Raw genomic sequence first — 17,293 nt, 5'->3', positions numbered from 1 at the left:
CCCTACCTAGGGCACCCTATAGGGAGCTGAGGAGACCCCGGAACAGGGCCACAGAGTTCCTGAGTTGTTCCTCACCCTCTTCCTGCTCCACCTCCCCAGGAAGGAAGAAGCGAACCACAGAAGGCTCTGTGCAGGAGAACTGGGGCCAGTCAGAAGGGGTGCTGCCGAAGCAGCGGCCCCACAGCCTTCTGCGCAAGTTCGCAGAGGTGGGGTTCATCAGCGCTGAGGTGCGTCCCAGGGCTGCTGCTGGTCTGTGGGGCCCACCGTGACCCTGGGTGACAGCACCCGTGTATCTTGTCAACACACTGGAGATCTTTATCGTAGGCCCCACCTGGGCTCCCAAAACAGTGGGTCAGGGAAGGAAAATTTCCCAAGTCCTTGGAAGCTCTTCTAGGAGGAAGATGCCAATCAAAACCTGTCATGCTGTGTATTGCTGTAATCTTTTGTGAGAAATAACTTCTGATTGGTGAGTCCGAAGGCACAGAGACACAACAGGTCATGGTCTTTCCACTGGGGACTTATATTTGGAGAGGACTTTGGAAGCCTTTGGAGGAGCTGTCATCTCTGCTGGGTGCTCCCTTGGGCCCCACCCGGGGCCTGGCCCTGACCCCCTGCCTGTGTGGGCACTGAGACACATTGCCTGCCCGGCTCAGTCAGCCAGGTAGAAGGCAGCCAGCTGGATCCAAGCCCACTCTAAGGCCAGCATGAGCTCCCAGCCTGTGCCTGTGCCTGGCTGGCGGTGACTTCAGAATTCTCCAAGCCCGTGCATGTTCTTTCCTCTGGGGTCCCTCAGGGGCAGGAAGTCCTTGCTGATCTGTTGGCTGAGGCTCTGGGTCCATGGCACGGATTGAAGCCAAGCTCTGTGCTCAGGAAGCTGGCCCCCAGACAGTGGACACGGGTGGCCGTGACCATGGGGTCTATCCAGCCAGCGCCAGCCCCACTTCTCCCAAAGTTCCCTCCCAGCCCCGTGGGCTTAGCAGCCCTTTTCTGGAAAGCAGATTCACAAAGCCATCAGGAGATTCAGAGATGGCTGGGCCTTTGGTAGCAGGAAGAAGCGTCTGATCTGTGGAGGGGTGGTGGGTGGGGCTGTGCTGACACTAGCTCTTCTCTCCCCAAGGTGTGTCTTTGCAGTGAGGTGACAGGTGTGTGGGGGGCGGTTCTACCCAGGAGTCTACTCCTGTGTTTTGTGTTTCAGAACCCTAGCTTTAAGGAGAGATGCCTGGCTCTTTGTTCCCTGGGGCTGGGCCCTGCCTGCCCGTGACCCCTCCAGCCACACACTCTCTTCCAGGCCACCATCCACTTGCTGCACACAGAAGGTGTAGAGCTGAATGACCAGGCTGTCCCCCCTGAGGACTTGAGCCAGCACCCAGCTGGCTACGTGCCTGAGCCCCCAGAGACGAACCCAGAGTGGATCACCTACAGGTGGGTGGCGACTCCTGCCCATGTGCCAGCTAAGGGTGGAAGGGCCCTCTGTACCCTTGGGGCTGCAGTGGGAACATCCTCCCAACTGACAAAGCAGTCCCGTTGTCACACAAGAGACCAGAGTGTTCAACACGGACCAGGATCACAGAGGGTGTGTGCAGTTGGCAGTGCAGCCTGGCAGAGGAGAGTGAGCAGAGGTGCCTTTACATAGACCCCACTCTCCCGCTCCAGTGAGCTCTTCTCACTTTTCCCACTGTTGGTGAGCGTGAGTCCCCAGGGTCAGCAATAGGGGCAGAGGACAGAGGGGGAGAAGCTCTGTGTGTGACAGGGCAGGCAAACTGCAGAAGGGTGACGAGGCCGGGGGCAAGGGCGGCTGCCGGGGTGGGCCAGGCTTCGGCCCGCTGCTTCTCCTCCAAGCAGGTGAGTGGCAGGATCCAGTGGCCGAGGAGAGCTCACACATGGGAAGAGCAGGAGGGTGGCACTCAGGACGGAGGGGCCAAGAGTCCCACCCCTCAAACTGAGGGGCAGGTGCAGAGGGCTGTGGGGTTCAGGGAGGGAAGCACACACAGCTGGAGCACCCCTCCAGACCCAGGAGAGCTGGCAGCGGCTTCCTCTGGAAAGACCTGCCTGTGGCCAATGCTGGTGGGTGTGCATTTGCAGAACTTGGATAGAAAGCCTGTCGGAGTACACCATGAACAACTGGCTGCGCTCGGCGGAGATCGGGCTGGAGATCGGGGAGGCCTGGGTGGTGCAAAATGCCGCCGTCTACATGCTGAACCACAACCACCATCTCATCGTGGCCGGGCGGCAGAGGGAGCTGGTGGATCCCCTGCATAAGCTCCTGAGCATCATCAAGGCCTCTGACCACCAAGGGTGGGTGTGGCGTGGTGGGTGCAGACTGGCAGAGCATGGAGCCCCAAGACCCTTGCAGCTGTGGGGTCAGGCATGTCTGCTCTGGGTCCTACAGCAGTCAGCAGGGGCCAGGCCTATGCTCTGAAGATGGGGGAGAGTGCTGCCTATGCACCTTCTCCTGGGTTTCGGTTGTGTCTGGGTTTCCCACATCCAGGTGTATGTGAACTTGAGAGACTGGTTTCCCAGTTAAATCAGAAAGATCAATTTTAATGTATTTTTTGTTGGTTTGCTTTTTGGTCTGAACAACAGGACTTTAATTATTTTACACCAGATTCTAGTAGGAGCTAGAATGGGCGAGGCTGCAGCCACATGTCCATGATGACTTTAAGTGATGAGCAATGCAGAGCATCTCGTGACATAGTGCCACGTGCTGCACTCACCTTTCCCAGGGCATGAGTCCACCAGCTGCGCAGGCTGCAGCCTGGGGTCCAGCAGATGGCTCAGGAGAGACGGGCAGCCTGAAGCTGAGCTCCCTGCCATGCCCCTGCCCACGAGCGTCTGCCAGGCTGATTTCTCACTCCTGGTGTGTGGAGACCACTGTGTCCCACAAGCCCTATTTCTGTAATGTCTTCAGCTGGCCCGTTACACCTGGGAATCAGACTTGGATATCTCCCAGGGCCTCCAGGACACCCTGGCACACGAGCATGGGTACAGTGGCCTTTCTGCCCTGCCAGCCCACCCTGGGCACTCGGGAGCCCATCCTTTGGCAAGGGTGTCCCGCTCGGCAGGAGGGGCCCTGGGTCCTGCCTCCCCATCAGCAGCAGGGACTCCCGCTCTTTCCCCAATCCCAGCCACAGACCCTGAGCTTCCCTGAGGACAGTGGGTGGCTCCATTCTGCTACATCTTGGCAGATGGGTCCCTAAACACAAGTGGTCACCACAGATCCCAGCGTCTCTGCAGGGGCTCGAGGGCCTGGGCCTCTACCCTGTCTTCTAGGGACGCGGTCCTGCTGGTGATGCTCTGCAGTGCCCTGGCTCGAGGCCTGATCATCAGCTGGATCCCCACCCAGACACCGGAAAAGGCAAAAAAGCTCCCGAAACCAAACACGTTTCACACCCCCCTGGACTCGGCGGCTGCCACTGAGATCCGAACAGCAGTGGAGGTACACCTTCCCCAGGCCCAAGGCAAGGGGAGAGAAGGGAGGGGACGTGGACAGCAGCCTGGACACACATGGGGGAGAAGATGGGGAGGACAGTCATAGAGCCTCTGCCCATGCCCTCCCAGGCATCTGGCAGATAGTGCGGCCACACGAAAACCAGAGCGCGGGGGTGAGGGGGCACGGAGGGGACATGGGGCATGGGGGACATGATGGAGGGGACTTAGGGAAGATGTGGAAGCTGCGTGCCTCTGCAGTCTGGAGGACCAGGACCCACGCCAGGACGGGGACCCAGGCAGCTCTCCTGCTGCGGCCTCAGCAGGTACAAGGGGTGTGACTGTGGAGCCAGGGAGGCCAGCACAGGCTGCTGGGAGGCCATGGCAGGGTTCGTTCGGATCTTCATTCCTGAAGGAACCAGGACTAGCACCAGGAACCTGCAGGCAGGAGGAGCTGGACTGGAACAGGAGCTGGGGAGGGCTGGAGTGGCCTGGGTCAGCGGGAGGGAGGCTTGCCTCTTGGACTGAGGCAGCTAGGCCAGGCACTAATGCTGAGCCTGCAGTGAAAGCCCAAGAGATCACAGACCCATCTGCTGTCGGACAGGAGGCCAGCAGCCCGCTGAGCCACGGCACCTGGCAGTGTTCCTGTGGGTGCCACAGGGCTGCCTGGAGCTCACACAAGGAGGGTGGAGGGAACGTGGGGGTGTGTGTGGGAGGACAGTGGAGAGCGTGGGGGTGAGGGGGCATGGAGGGGACATGGGGCATGGGGACATGGGGGGCCTGGGGGCCATGATGGAGGGGACATGGGGGGCGTGGGGAAGACATGGAAGCTGCAGGCCTCTGCAGTCTGGAGGACCAGAACCCATGCCAGGGCTCAGAGGCCAGCCCTGGCTGGTGAGTGGCCACCTCTGGTGGCCGTGCTCACTGCTTTGCACGGGCTCTGAGCAGTGACCCTCACACAGGCTTCAGCCTCTGTGAAGGTGAGGAAACAGGCACTCGGCAGGCCAGTCCACAGGCCCTGTCCTGTCACCATGAGAAAATCCACAGTGGATTCAGGGCACATGTGCAGGGTCCTGGCCCTGGCTGTCCATGTCCAGATCCAATACCTGCCACAGCAGCGGGGGAATGCCTGGCCTCACTTGCTGAGGGCGTGAATGTGGGTCTGACCTGCTCCCTGGGTGGCAGCCAGAGCACTGGTGGTGGTCAGCAAGGAAGCATGAGCCATCTGGGCAGCAGCTCTGCCTCTGTGTTGTTGGGCACTCAGTGGGGACATCGCGCCTCTGCCTGAGGCAGATCTGGGAAGCAGGCCCTGTGCACTGCAGGTCTGCGAGTTTGCGCTGAGCCAGACCAGCGGGAGTGTGCCCGAGGAGGTGGTGCCCACCAGTGTGCGGCAGCAGCTCATTGCCACTTGGGTGAAGGCCAAGCAGATGGCACAGCAGCAGATCGGGCCACGGCTGGGCACCGACGAGCAGGTGAGCCCAGTGGTCACTGCGGGCCAGGTGTGTGCAAGCAGGGCCCATGGGGCACCTGCAGGCCACCTTCTCCTTTGGGCCCCAGGCCTGACCAGAGTGGGGAGTACTGCCCTTCGTGAGGTTTGGAGGCTAGCTTCCCACTGAGACCACCGCCCCAGCTGTGCTCAAGGGCCAGGACCCAGCCTGCTGCAAGGCCTGAGCCTGGACCTCAGGAGACACTGCCCACACTCAGCGCCACTCATCAGCAGATGGTCACCTCCTTGGCAGGTGCCAAGGCCCCCAGGCTGGGAACACCAGGGTGTGGGGGAGAACTGGAAAGGGATGGGCCAGAACAACCCTGCTTCCACAGACAGAGCCTATGGGGCCCCGTCACTGGGGACAGCAGGGAAGGAGCCAGGAGAGGAGGCAGGAGGGATATTTGAGTGAAGCATCCAGATGGGAGCCTGGGGAGGGCTGTACAGCCAGAGGCAGGAGGAGCCCCTGCCTGGGCAGCTGCTGCCCCAGGCCCTTCAGCCTCCACCTTAGCCCCATCCCCCAGCACTGCCTGACCTGCTCTGGCCTGCTCAGCCACAGCCTGGTCATTACTTGGGAAGCAACCTGGAGGCAGATGGATACAATGTAGCCTAAGTCCAAATGACTACATACTTCCCAGGATGATTGTTGCCATGAAACTCAGGTTGAAATTCAGGAAGACTCCAGGTCCTCCCTGCCGGCCCTCCCCTGTGCTCGGGCTTATGGACACTCAGTGCCCCTTGCTTTCCACAGAGCACCAGCGAGGACATCAGCTCTGTGACTAGAGTCCTCGTAGCTCTGGAGATGTACTCCTGCAACGGGCTGGGCCTCATGGACTTCACCGTGCCCCCCCTGGCCCAGGTGGGTGTCATGGTGTCCTAGAGGCCTGACAGCTCAGTGCAGAGAGGGACTAGGAAACCAGCCTCAGAGGGTCTTGCCTGGGGCTGCAGAACTCAAGCCTACCCACTTTCTTACCACGGCACTCTCCCACAGAACGCTGTGGACCCCTCCAAGCCCACAGCCTCAGCTGCTGTCTGGAGTGGTCCTTTGTCTTGGTGTGCCTTTGGGCCTCCACCCTGGCCAAGCTCTCTGCACAGGCAGAGGCATCTATGGGGACCTGCACACTGTACTGGGACAGCAGCTACCACGTGTCGGGGACAGCAACGTGGCCAGTGTGGTGTCCACAGTGCAGTGGTGTTTGCCGATCACAGGGGTGTCTGGAATGGCTACACCGAATGACCTAAGCTTAGCAAATGCTTGGCCGTGTCCAGGCCTCAGAATCCCGTGGCTTTCCAGGCTGGCAGCAGACTCACTGCTGTGAGCCACAGGCTGTGGGAGTCATTGTCACCCACGTGACACCCCTCTCTCTGGTCCTCCCTCCTGGGAAGGTGGTGAAAATGGCCTCGGAGTGCAGCTGGTCAGAGCCCTTGGTGGAGCTGCAGACGCTGACCAGGCTGACCCACTTTGCCTATGCGGCCCATGATCATGAGATCACCATGACCTGCTGTCAGATGGCCACACAGTTGGGCATCAAGTACCTGAGGGTGTTCGGTCCGTAAGTAACCTCCGTAATGACCTTCTATCGGTGACATAGGCAGGAGCAAGGCCCCCAGAGAAGCCAGGTGCATGCGCAGGTATCAGGATATGGACCAGGGTGTGGGCACATGAGCATGTTGAGTTAAGATGGCTGCTGTGGCTTGGCGGGGCCCCAGGTCATCCTGTGAGTTTCCACCCAGGCCTGCCCTTGAGCACAGATGGCCTCCACCTCCTGTCTCCCCATCCCACAGAGCTCCCCACAGAGCTCCCCACAGAGGTCCCCACAAAGCTCAGTGTCAAGAGGGACCCTGAGGCCGGGTGTGACCCGCTGCCTATAGGCAGGGTGGGCATAGAGCAGGGGGTGTCAGTCCAGACTGCTGGGACCAAGGACTACCAAGGAGGGAGGCCCCTGCTCCTGTTCTGCTCCAAGGCTGGAAGACAGCTCAGGACACAGCTTGCAGACAGCACCTCCTCCCTGCGTGCTCACAGGCACAAGGCCAGGCGGCCCTCGGATCCCATCTGCAGCTCCACCCCATGTCCTCCAGGCCACCCACAGACCCGCCTCCTGGCACCGTCCCCTGGGGTCATGTGAGTTTGGGGCACCGAGGGGGTTTGGATCAACGGTCTTCCATGGCCAGCAGAGACAGCCTTGTGAAGGTCACTCTGAAGACACTAGGATATGCCTGAACCAGTCAAGTCATGATGGAAGGAGCATGGGTAGAATCAGTGACACTGACTTTCCACCTGCCCGCTCCCGCCTTGTCTCCCACAGGACCTGCCCCCACATACCCTGGACACCTCCCTTCCCCTCTATTGCTTCTGTATTCTCATTTGGAATGGCAATCACAGTGCCTGACTGTCCCCTTTCTGAATATGAGGGGTTCGTGGGCTGCTGCAGAGTCCTGCCCTCAGGGCCTTCCTGAGCGACAAACCTGAGGCTGGGAGGAGCCCTCTGCGGCTGGATTCAGGAGAACCTCCAAGGGCTTGTGTTCCTGGCCTGGGCCCCGTCTGCCAGTCTCATCTTTCAGGTCCTCCTGGCTCTCGTGGCATGGTGGGGTCAGCCCATGTGGGCAAGAGTTGAGAGCTTGACCAAATTCTCACAAGGGTGAGCTTGGGCAACGTGTGGTCCTGCTCAAACAGCATCTTGGGGGCCACATCCACACACCCAGTGAGGATCTGGGAGTCATCAAAGAAATGTGACCTGCAGCTTCACTAACCCCTTGCCTCTGTGGTCCAGGGTCTCCCACACTCCCAGGTGCATAGACGTGGACAGAACAAGGTGACAAGCAACCTTGTGACCGGCATCCCCTGGAGGGCTGCTCTGAGTGGGCAGGTGTCCTGTTTCACACTGCAGACGAGGAGACTGGGGCAGGCAGAGGTTCATTCTCTCTCTTGGGCCACCCACTGGCAATGAGGCAGAGCCGGCATTTGACCTGGGAGTTGGGTTCTGAGAACTCCCACCTCGGGGTGAGGCCTGGCGTGTGCGCCAGCACCATGACCTACAAATGAATGGCATGAGAAGAGGAGAGGTCAGAGACTAAGCTGCCGTCTGCACTGGGTCTTGGGCAGATCATCAGTGGACCACTGTCGCCCCCCGTGGAGACTGGTGCCGTTGCTCACCACAGGACTTGCCCACTGCGGGGGTCTGGGGGGGTGTGCTCCAGCAGCTGTGGGGGGGAGAGGCTTCAAGCCAAAGGAACATGGTTCTAAATGGGAACCAGGCTTGGGAAGTACTGAACACCCAGGTGGTACACAAAAGGCCTCCCACCTCCCCAGTTCTTGAATTCTGCAAAGGACACCTGACGGGAGCAGAACTCACCCTGCCTGGTGGGATCCATGAAAACACAGAAGGGAACGGTGTTGGCAGCAGTGCCACAGGACGGGAAGAGAAGCCACAGCTTGTCCTCAGAGCTGTCGGGTCGCCCTGCAGCAACCCCGTCTGAGTCGAGGGTCGTGTTGGTGTCCCTACGGCCACCAAGAGGTCTCCTGAACATGAGCCGGGAGAGGTTGGAAAGACTCAGGAGAGTGGAGAGGAGCAGGAGCACAGGAGAGCAGGGAGCAGAGGGCAGCCTTGGCCCTTAACCCTGCGGGAGCCAGTGCCCCTTTAGGGACCAGCAGTGCCCCCAGCTCTCCCAGTGCTCCCCCAGGACAGGCTCCATCAGCCGCTGGGTTGCATCCCCCAGACGCGGTCCAGCCCAGGTGCATCGGAGGGGGGTGTTCCTCAGTGGTGAAGCACCGCCGGGCACGCTACACAGCAGTCGCGGAGAGTTTAACAGCCCCCAGGAGAACAGAGTAGGAAAATCCGTAAGGGCACAGGTTCAAAGATCCCCAAGGACAGATCTCACCTTGAGGACACTGCCTCAGAAAGACCACCCTGATTTCCAGGATGCCAGCACACAGCATGGACCCGAGCCGTGCTCACCTCAAGTGTGTTCAGCTCCCTGGCCCTCATCACTCAGCCTCAGCGTCCCTTCCGACCAGATTCCTACTGCAGGGCAGATCCTTGCAGGAAAAAGCCAGCGCCTTCCTCCTCTGTCTGCTTTAGGAAGGGCCAGGTGTGGCTGGCCTCCAGGACTCTGGTCCCTGAAAGAATCTCTCCAGGACCAGCCTGTTTCTCACAGGGAGAACTCTGAACTGAATGGCAAGGGTGTGCTCCCTGCCATGGTGGGGGTCACACTTGAGTGTGTGTGATTGGCAGGTGCCCAGGCCACAGGAAATGCTCAGAGGGCTCTGAGGGGCTCTGCAGGAGGATGTCCCAGCTGAGCTGGGTGCCGAGAGCACCACCGGAGGAAGAGCTCATTTTGGCCCAGCACACAGAGCCCGGCTGGACCTGCTGGCCCACTGCTGCCCACAGTTGGCCCCCAAATGAGTTAATGGCTCTCAGTTCTGTGGATCACTAGGCTCAGCCAGTTAGTCCTGATTTGGGGTCTCTCAGAAGGTCACTCTCAAGAGTTAACCAGGCCCAGTCATGGAGAGCCCATTGACCAAAGCTAACTCTCAGGCCCTGGCTCCCTCCACAGCCAGGGGTCCTGGTGATGCTCTCTACCCCAGCATGGCTGCCCAGCTCTCCCGGTGGCCTTTCCCCCTGTGGGTTCTGAGTGCAACCAGGGCAAGTGTCCAAGACCCCAGCCACATGTGTGCTCCAGCCCACGGCAGGGCCCCGGAGGCCAGAGGCACTGGCCCCCAGCCAGTGGGGCACATCCCCGTGGCTACTCCAATTCTGAGGGGGTGGGGGCTGCACACAGGAGGGAGGGAGGTGCCCCCATCTCCAGGGCCACAGGTGAGGCCACAGACTCCCAGGGAGGGACGCAGGCCTGTGACAGATGGCCTCCCTCCTCAAGCACTCTTGCCCCAGGGTGGAGACCCAGCTGGTGGCGGAGATGCTGTGCACAGCTACCTGCATCCAGGGCCGAAGCATCATGGAAAACCTGAAGGGGAGGAAGCAGCTGCGGCTGGTGGCCGCCAAGGCCTTTGTGGAGAGTGCCAGGTGTGCAGACAGCACCACGCAGCCCGGGCACGGGGTGCCTGCTGGGGCACTGAAGCCCCAGGCGCAGCCAGGTGGTGCAGGGAGGACTGTGCCCCCTGAAAAGGGGCCCAGGGATACCAGAGGCCACTGGCTGCCCCGAGTGACCCTGGGGCCATCCAGAGGAGTGCTGACCAGAGGCCCCTGAGTGGCCTGAGCAAGGGCCAGGCCAGGCCTGGGCGCTAGAGGAGAGGTGGCCAGGAGACCACTGCTGCCCTGCTGTGCAGGGAGAACTGGCTGGGTGGGCTTGAGGCCTCACTGAGGGGGCACAAGCACCTGCAGAGTGGCACCGGGAACCCCCCGGTCCCCCCCGCCCCCCTCGGGGAGGTGTGGCCAGCAACCTGCCACCTGCACCTGCTCCCTCTGGGTGTGGAATGTGCTTTCAGGTTTGGGGGCCTCGCAGGCAGCAGCGCCCTGGTGATGCTGGCTGCACGTCACTACTGGAATGCCTGGCTGCCGCTCCTATCCTCAGCTGTCAACAGGAAGAAGGCCAAGGCGGCCGTCCAGAAGCTCATCAGCATCATCAACAAGACGGAGGCCAGGAAGCAGGTGGGCAGGGGTGTGGGCTAGCCGGAGGTCCCCCAGGGTGGGGTGCCTGCCCAAGCCACTACCACAAGTTCAAGGTCCCCGCAGGCGGGCGCTGACCTCGGGGCCCCCCGGGGCCTCCCCCACACCGTGCTTTCCTCTTAAGCAGCTCTGTGGGGGTCGACCTTGTTACCTTTGGGTGGCTAGGCACAGATTGTCTCAGCCCTTCATGGACATCAGCCACACAGCGGTCCCCAAGCCTGAGAGCCACCCTGCCAGGGCCTTCCCCGAGGCTCTGCACTTCCTCTCCCTGGTCTTTCTTCCGCCTGTCCTGCTGGTCTGAAGGGCTGAGCCAGATGGTGCCTTTGCTCTTCTCCTCTGTTGAGCAGTGACCTGGCCTCTGCACGCCATTCCTCTGTGTCCAGACACTCTTCCCAGTGTGCTTCCATCACACTGGGTCAGCACCAAGACTCACTAGAGATTTCACATCACTGCAAGATGCAGGTTGCCAGGGGACTGGTCTGCATGGTGTGTGTGGTACGTGTGTGATTATATTTGTGGCATGGAGCATGGGTACATGGTGTGTAGTGCCTGGCAGGTGACGGTGTCTGCTTGTCCTGTATGGTGTGGGGTGTGTGCTCTGTGTGGCGTGGGTGTGTGGAGTGGATGGTGTGTGGTGTGGGTGGAGTGGAGTGAGTGTGTGGTGTGTGTGCTATGGGGTGTATCTCGTCTTGGTGGCGCCCTTGGTGAGGATGACCTGTGCAGTCTAGCTGTGGTTCCTGTGGTTTGTTACCAGTTGCACTTCCTGCTGCCCTTTCCCAGCCCCTCCCCTCCTCTCTGGCCTTCCTTCGGTCTACTTACAGCTGGCTCCCTGTGGTGGGGTGGTCCCACACACCTTCCCTCCCCCCCACCCTGCATCTTGCTCTATCTAGCTCCACATACCACAGAGAATTTGGGGCCCTTGCCCTCATGAGTCCGGCTTTCCCACCTAGCATGGCGGGCTCCTGTTCTACCCATCTATCCGTAAATGCCATAATTTCTCTCTTCTTGATGGCCGAGTATGACTCCATTGTGCATGTAAACCACCTTCTCTGGGTCCATCCATCTGCTGACAAGCACCCGGGCGATTCCACGGCTTGGCTATTGTGCACTGCGATAGACACTGAAGTAGCTGAATCACTGCCGTGTGCTGATGTAGCTCTTTTCAGATCCATACCGAGGAGTGGGACAGCTGGGTCACTGGTGGTTTCATTCCTAGCCTTTTGAGGAGTTTCCATCCTGCTTACCAGAGTGGTCGCCCTGATTTGCAGTCTTCCCAAATACGTACAAGTGTATCTTTTCCCCCTCATCCTCACCAGCATTTTTAAAATATTGCATTTGCAATTTATTATGTCACACAGACACTGCTCTAATTTTTAGAGTTATATGATTCATGTCAAAAATTAAGAGGAAAATATCAAAATTATTGTTTTTTGCATTGACCATTTTTTGCATTAGTCATTGTTTTTTGGTGATACCACTATCACCTAGTATAATTTGCCTTCAGGTTGAGGAACTTCCTTTAGCATTTATTGCTGGTGATTAATGCTTTCAATCTTTCTTCTGAAAATACCTTTATTTTATCTTCATTCTTAAGGGCATTTTCTTTATATGTAGAATCTGGGTTGACGTGTTACCCTCTTTCAGCATTTTTTTTAATTGTTCTTGATTTTAATTTGTTATATATGACAACAGAATGCATCACACTTGCCAGCATTGATTATCGTTTGTATTCTAGATGATTGCCATTCTGACTGGAGTGAGATGAAATCTCAATAAATTTTTTATCTGAAGTTCCCTGATTGCTAGAGATGTTGAACATTTTTTTCATGTATTTGTTGACCATTTGTATCTCTTCCTTTGAGAAGTGTCTGTTTAGTTCTTTTGCCCATTTATTGATTGGGTTATTCAGTTTTTTGATGTGAAGTTTTGGGGATTCTTTACATATTCTGGATATTAATCCCCCATTAGAAAAGTATCTGGCAAAGATTTCATCCTGTTCTGTCGGCTCTCTCCTCATGCTCTGAATCATTTCTTTTTCTGTGCAGAAGCTTTTAATTTGATGTCATCCCATTTATTGATTCTGGGTTTTATTTCTTGGGCTTTAGGGTCCTGGTTGAGGGAGTCATTGTCTACGGTAACGTGTTAGATCACTGGTCTGTTTACTTCTAGCAGTAGCACAGCTTCTGGTCTCATTCCTGCGTCTCTGATCCATTTTGAGTTGATTTTTGTGCAGAATAAGAGCTAGGGATCTAATTTCATTCTTCTACATATTAATATCCAGCTTTCCAGCCACCATTTGTTAAAATGGCCATCTCTACTCCAACACTTATTTTGGCCCCTCTGTCGAGCATCAGATGACTGAAAGTCTGTATCTTGAGCTGCGCTGGTCTCTGAGTCTGTCTGGTGTTTGGCTACAGTAGCTCTGCAGAGTAATATGACATCGAGTACCGTGAAGCCTCCGACATCGCTCTTCTTGTTTGGGACTGCTTTGGCTATTCTGGGTCTCTTATTCTTCCAAGTGAATTTTAGGACTGTTTTTTTCTAGTTCTGAGGAGAATATCATTGGTATTTTTATGGAGATTGCATTCAATCTGTAGGTGACTGTCGGTAGCATGAACATTTTAGCAGTGTTAATTCTGCCTATATAAGAGCATGGGAGGTGTTTCTATCTTCTAAGTCTTCCTCAATCTCTTTCTTCAATGTTCTAATGTTTTCATTATAGATATTTTCCACCTTTTGGGTTAGATTTATTCTCATTTTTTTGGAGGTTTTTGTAAATGGAATAGCAGATTCATCATTGGAGCATGGAAGGCTGTGGGTTCATGAGTGTTGATCTTGTGTCCTGTGATGTAGCTGAATTCTTCTGTCAACTTCCATCTTCTGGTGGATATTTTTGGGTCTTCTAGATATAGGAGCATGTCATCAGCAAACAGAGAGAATTTAACTCTTCTGTTTCCTGTTTGCATTTCTTTCACCTGCTTCTCTTGCCTGATTGCTCTGGCTGGAGCTCAGGACTGTGTGGAACAGGCCTGGAGAGAGTGGGCCTCTCCCAAAGCACACACCACAGTCCTCCAGAGTGTGCGCCGTTTGTCTCTCCTGCAGGAGAAAGGAAACACGCTGCTGCTGCATCAGTGGCCCACGGCGGACTTCCAGAGCAGCAGGGTGACGGCTGAGGGCCACTTTCTCCCAGGTTGGTGGGTGCGGGACTCCCATGCTCTGGGCGAGGGGAGGAAAGGATTTGGACGATTCCAGTGTTCTGTGCCTTCAGAGCCCATGCCCCGTGCAGGAGGCGGCCTGGTCTCTGTGACTGCAAGGCGTGTCTTTTCGGCACCTTCACAGTGACCCTACAGAGGCCCCGGGCTGTGCTCCAGCCTTCTCCAGGGCCACACCCTGCAAGTCCAGGGCCAGCACTGGCCTCCAGGTTATCCTGACAGATAAATCACACTTGCTATTAAATCGTGTGGAGATAGACTCCCAAAGAAGGAAAAGAAGCACCTGACCTTAGATCATTAGAACGGCACTCTACGATTCCAGGTCCAGTTCACAGAGCAATTGGTTATCTCCTAAAAATGGTCCTCCCTCTCTGTCAAGAGACTTGGCCTGTGCTGGGTGGGTCTTCCAACCCTAGATAAGGAAGGTGGTCCCAGCCTTGAGCACTGTGGAGTCTACTTAGAGAGAAAATTGACTTAAAATTTTTAAAAATGTGTCTGTGGAGAATTCGATGTGAGCCAAGCACTGAGGCCCTGCAGAAAGGCTCTCTTGAGTGCCGCATGAGGGAGATGCAGAGAGCCCCGGAGCAGGAAGCAGCCAGGCCTGTGGGGGACCTCCTCCCACGGAAACCAACGGCAGATGAAAGAGCTTTGCAGAAGGAAGTCTCAGCAGAACTGGGCATCACAGGCCACCTGTGGCCAGGGGCACACTTTCCCACAGATGCAGAAAATTAAAAAGGAAAGTGTGGGAAATACTTGGCATCAACTTGGCAGCAGAACTGTCAGGTTCTGTGGCGCACAAAGGCTTGCAATAGTAGGGATGGTGTGGCCCAAGGCCCCATGGCCAGCTCCGCCCACTCAGCCCTCTTCCATGCTGAGACGCTGCTGGAGTGCAGCCTCCAGGTAGGTGAGTGGCAAGATCTCCACCCTGCACCTCCACTTGTTCAGCTGGCCATGCTTTAAGTGACAAATTCAAAGAGTGGTTCCCAGGTTCAGAAGTGGACCACCTCCTGCAGCCACACTTGGGTCAGGAGAGGGCCAGCAGACCATGGACACCACTCTGGGCACTGCTGCAGGGCCCTCTCTCAGCCGAGCGCATGTTCGGTTCTGGCCCCAGCACTCCTGCTCTGGAGAAATAAGAGAACCGCCTCAGAAAGAGAAGGAAGCTCCGTGCTCCCCACTGTGGCTGGGACCGCCGGCAGCCTCGGCCCTGGGCACGGCTCAGGAGGCCCAGCCCACTCTCAGCACCTTGCAGCCTGTCCCGAGTGGTGCTGGACCGGGCACTGGGAGGAAGGAGTGTCTGCTTTCCTTGTTGTGACATTGTTTCTAAATGACAAGAAAAGTGCTGGCATCTCTGGGGAGGGACCAGGCGTGGAGGACTTCACCGTCTGAGAAGCTCCAGTGCCAGAGTGGACCTGGGTCTGGCCTGGTGTGACCCAAAGCCACCCAGGTGACAGCTCGCAGAGGAAATGGCCAGCAGGGGGTGCAGGCTGCCCCAGAAGCCACTGCAACTAAGCCAGTTGGAGGAGGAGGGGCTGGACATCAAGGAGGACCCTGGAAGTGACAGGCTCCTCACCCAGCCACTGAGCTTCCAGGCTGGAAGGGTGGGCCTGCTGGGCCCTGAGCCTGCAGAGGGTGGGCAGTACATTAAGCCAGAGTGGTCCAGCTCACACAGTCTGACCGAGCCCATTCTCTGAGTGAGCGGGGACTGCAGGCGGGTCACAAATGCAGGGCACAAGCACCAAGCCAGCCATGACCTCAGGGGTGGACAAGGCTGTGTGCGGGTCCAACCTGGTCCATACTGGGGACGCATAAGATACCCACATCCTGGAGACGTGCTGCGTGACCTGAGTCCCTCCGGTCTTAGGGTGACCCTGAGTCCCACATGCTGACCTTTAATGCACGCACACTCCTGGCCGCTTCTGTTAGAGCAAGATCCCCCAGACCCACAGGAGAAAGCAGCAGAGACCAGATAGGGACACAAAATTCTGGTTCTATTGCCTGGAGGGTACCTGGGTCAGGAGCAGGCAGCACTCCTCACATCTGTGCTACAGGGCAAGTGCTGGCCTTCCAGCACCTGTGTAGGAAGGCTCCCAATCAGGGGGACGGTGAAGCGGTGGGAGGGTCCCAGGAGGTCAGAGGCCAGTGGGGTAACCTGGCCCCTCTGAGGCCTCTGCTCTTCCCTGCCACAGGGGCTGAGGATGACCTCACACTGCGTGCTGCCCTCTATGGCCTGCTCTTCCACAGCCACGCTGACCAGGATGACTGGGAGGGTGGCCTTAAGGTGCTGGATGAGGCTGTGCACGTGCTGCCACGCACCGCCCACCGCCTGTGAGTGCCTGGCCCCTGCTGCCCAGGACGCCCTCCCAAAGGCCTCGGGCTCCCTCTGGCCTCCTGCCTGGGACAGGAGCACAGACAGACTGAGCTCTGGGTGCCCGTGTATGTTTGGAGTTTCCCCACGAACTTCCCTCTTCCTTCTGCAGCTTGATTTTCAAACACATGGTCATCGTGAAAGCCAAACTTGGCCAGAATTTTACTATGGAAATTCAGAAGTTCAAGGATGAAAGCGAGGACTACTTGGCCCACATGTGGCACCGTCTGGCCCTGAACTCAAAGACCGTGTGTGGGCAGCTGACCTGCTATGAGAAGGCAATCAAAGCACTGCAGGTCAGTCCCACCCGGGCCCCACCTGGGCACACGAGGAGGAGCCCCACCACTGGGACTCACTGGCCAGGCCTTTGGAGGGAGCCGCCACGGGAGGCCTCCCTTCTGCCGAGAGGCTGGCTGGCCCTCCAGCTGCCCTTTCCAGCGTGGGAGGACTGGTGAGGCCCCGAGGGGAGATGCCTCACTACCCTGGAGCCCCTAGGCCACAGCACCTGTATGCAGCCCTCCAGGACCCGCCCCCTTCCCACCCAACCCCAGAGGCATCCTGCCTCCAGTGGGTCACTCTCCCCCACTGGCATCTGACCTTCCCCCACCCCACACCTGCAGGACCACACACACCTGCCCCTGGCATCTGCACCCTCCCCCACCCCACACCTGCAGGACCACACACACCTGTCCCTGCAGGACCCACACACACTCACCAGGGGAGGGTGGGTGCTGGCCACTGACTCAATGCGAATGGTTCCCAAGGGAGGCCCAGGAGGGACACACCTGAAATCTGTCCATGGGGGCTGGAGGTGTCCGGGTGTGGGTTGAAAGGCCTGGACCATCAGCAAGCATCTGAAAGGGGTTTTCTGTATTATGGCTGTTTCTAGGCCTTAGGCACATCCCACCAAGAGGCCTTCGGATCACTATTGGGTCCAGGGCATCCCTCAGCAAGCGGGTGGTGGACTGGTCAGGAAGAGGCTCAGGTCCAAATACAGTTCTTATGCTTGCTAGGCAAGGCCCATCACAGGGCCCAGAGTGCCGATGCAGAGGCCAGGGCTCTGCTACCAGGGGTGCAGGGAGGCCCTGGCCTTGCTCTGAACCACGGGAGCTCATCTCAGTATTTTCTCCTGCTGGACGTCATTTGGTAGAGAGGTAGAAGCTGCCCCAAGAAGGGA

General features: G+C 57.8%; 1 protein-coding gene across 1 annotated transcript in view; it reads left to right on the top strand.

The window, feature by feature from the left end:
• Positions 1-17,293, top strand: part of CFAP46 (cilia and flagella associated protein 46) — a gene marked incomplete at its 5' end in the record, with an annotated part of 85,132 nt that overhangs the window by 22,402 nt on the left and 45,437 nt on the right. Inside the window, 12 exons of the mRNA XM_081268263.1 lie at positions 100-227; positions 1,289-1,422; positions 2,083-2,295; positions 3,271-3,436; positions 4,749-4,898; positions 5,664-5,771; positions 6,299-6,465; positions 9,802-9,933; positions 10,356-10,518; positions 13,639-13,726; positions 15,938-16,076; positions 16,229-16,412. Coding sequence (XP_081124389.1) covers positions 100-227; positions 1,289-1,422; positions 2,083-2,295; positions 3,271-3,436; positions 4,749-4,898; positions 5,664-5,771; positions 6,299-6,465; positions 9,802-9,933; positions 10,356-10,518; positions 13,639-13,726; positions 15,938-16,076; positions 16,229-16,412 — 1,772 coding nt within the window. The remainder of the gene's footprint in view (positions 1-99; positions 228-1,288; positions 1,423-2,082; positions 2,296-3,270; positions 3,437-4,748; positions 4,899-5,663; positions 5,772-6,298; positions 6,466-9,801; positions 9,934-10,355; positions 10,519-13,638; positions 13,727-15,937; positions 16,077-16,228; positions 16,413-17,293) is intronic.

Source organism: Spermophilus citellus (genome assembly GCF_964194105.1).
Source record: "Spermophilus citellus genome assembly, chromosome: 15".
Classification (NCBI taxonomy): Eukaryota; Metazoa; Chordata; class Mammalia; order Rodentia; family Sciuridae; genus Spermophilus; species Spermophilus citellus.
Note: the sequence above shows the minus strand (reverse complement) of the source record. Positions and strands in the feature narration are given on the sequence as shown.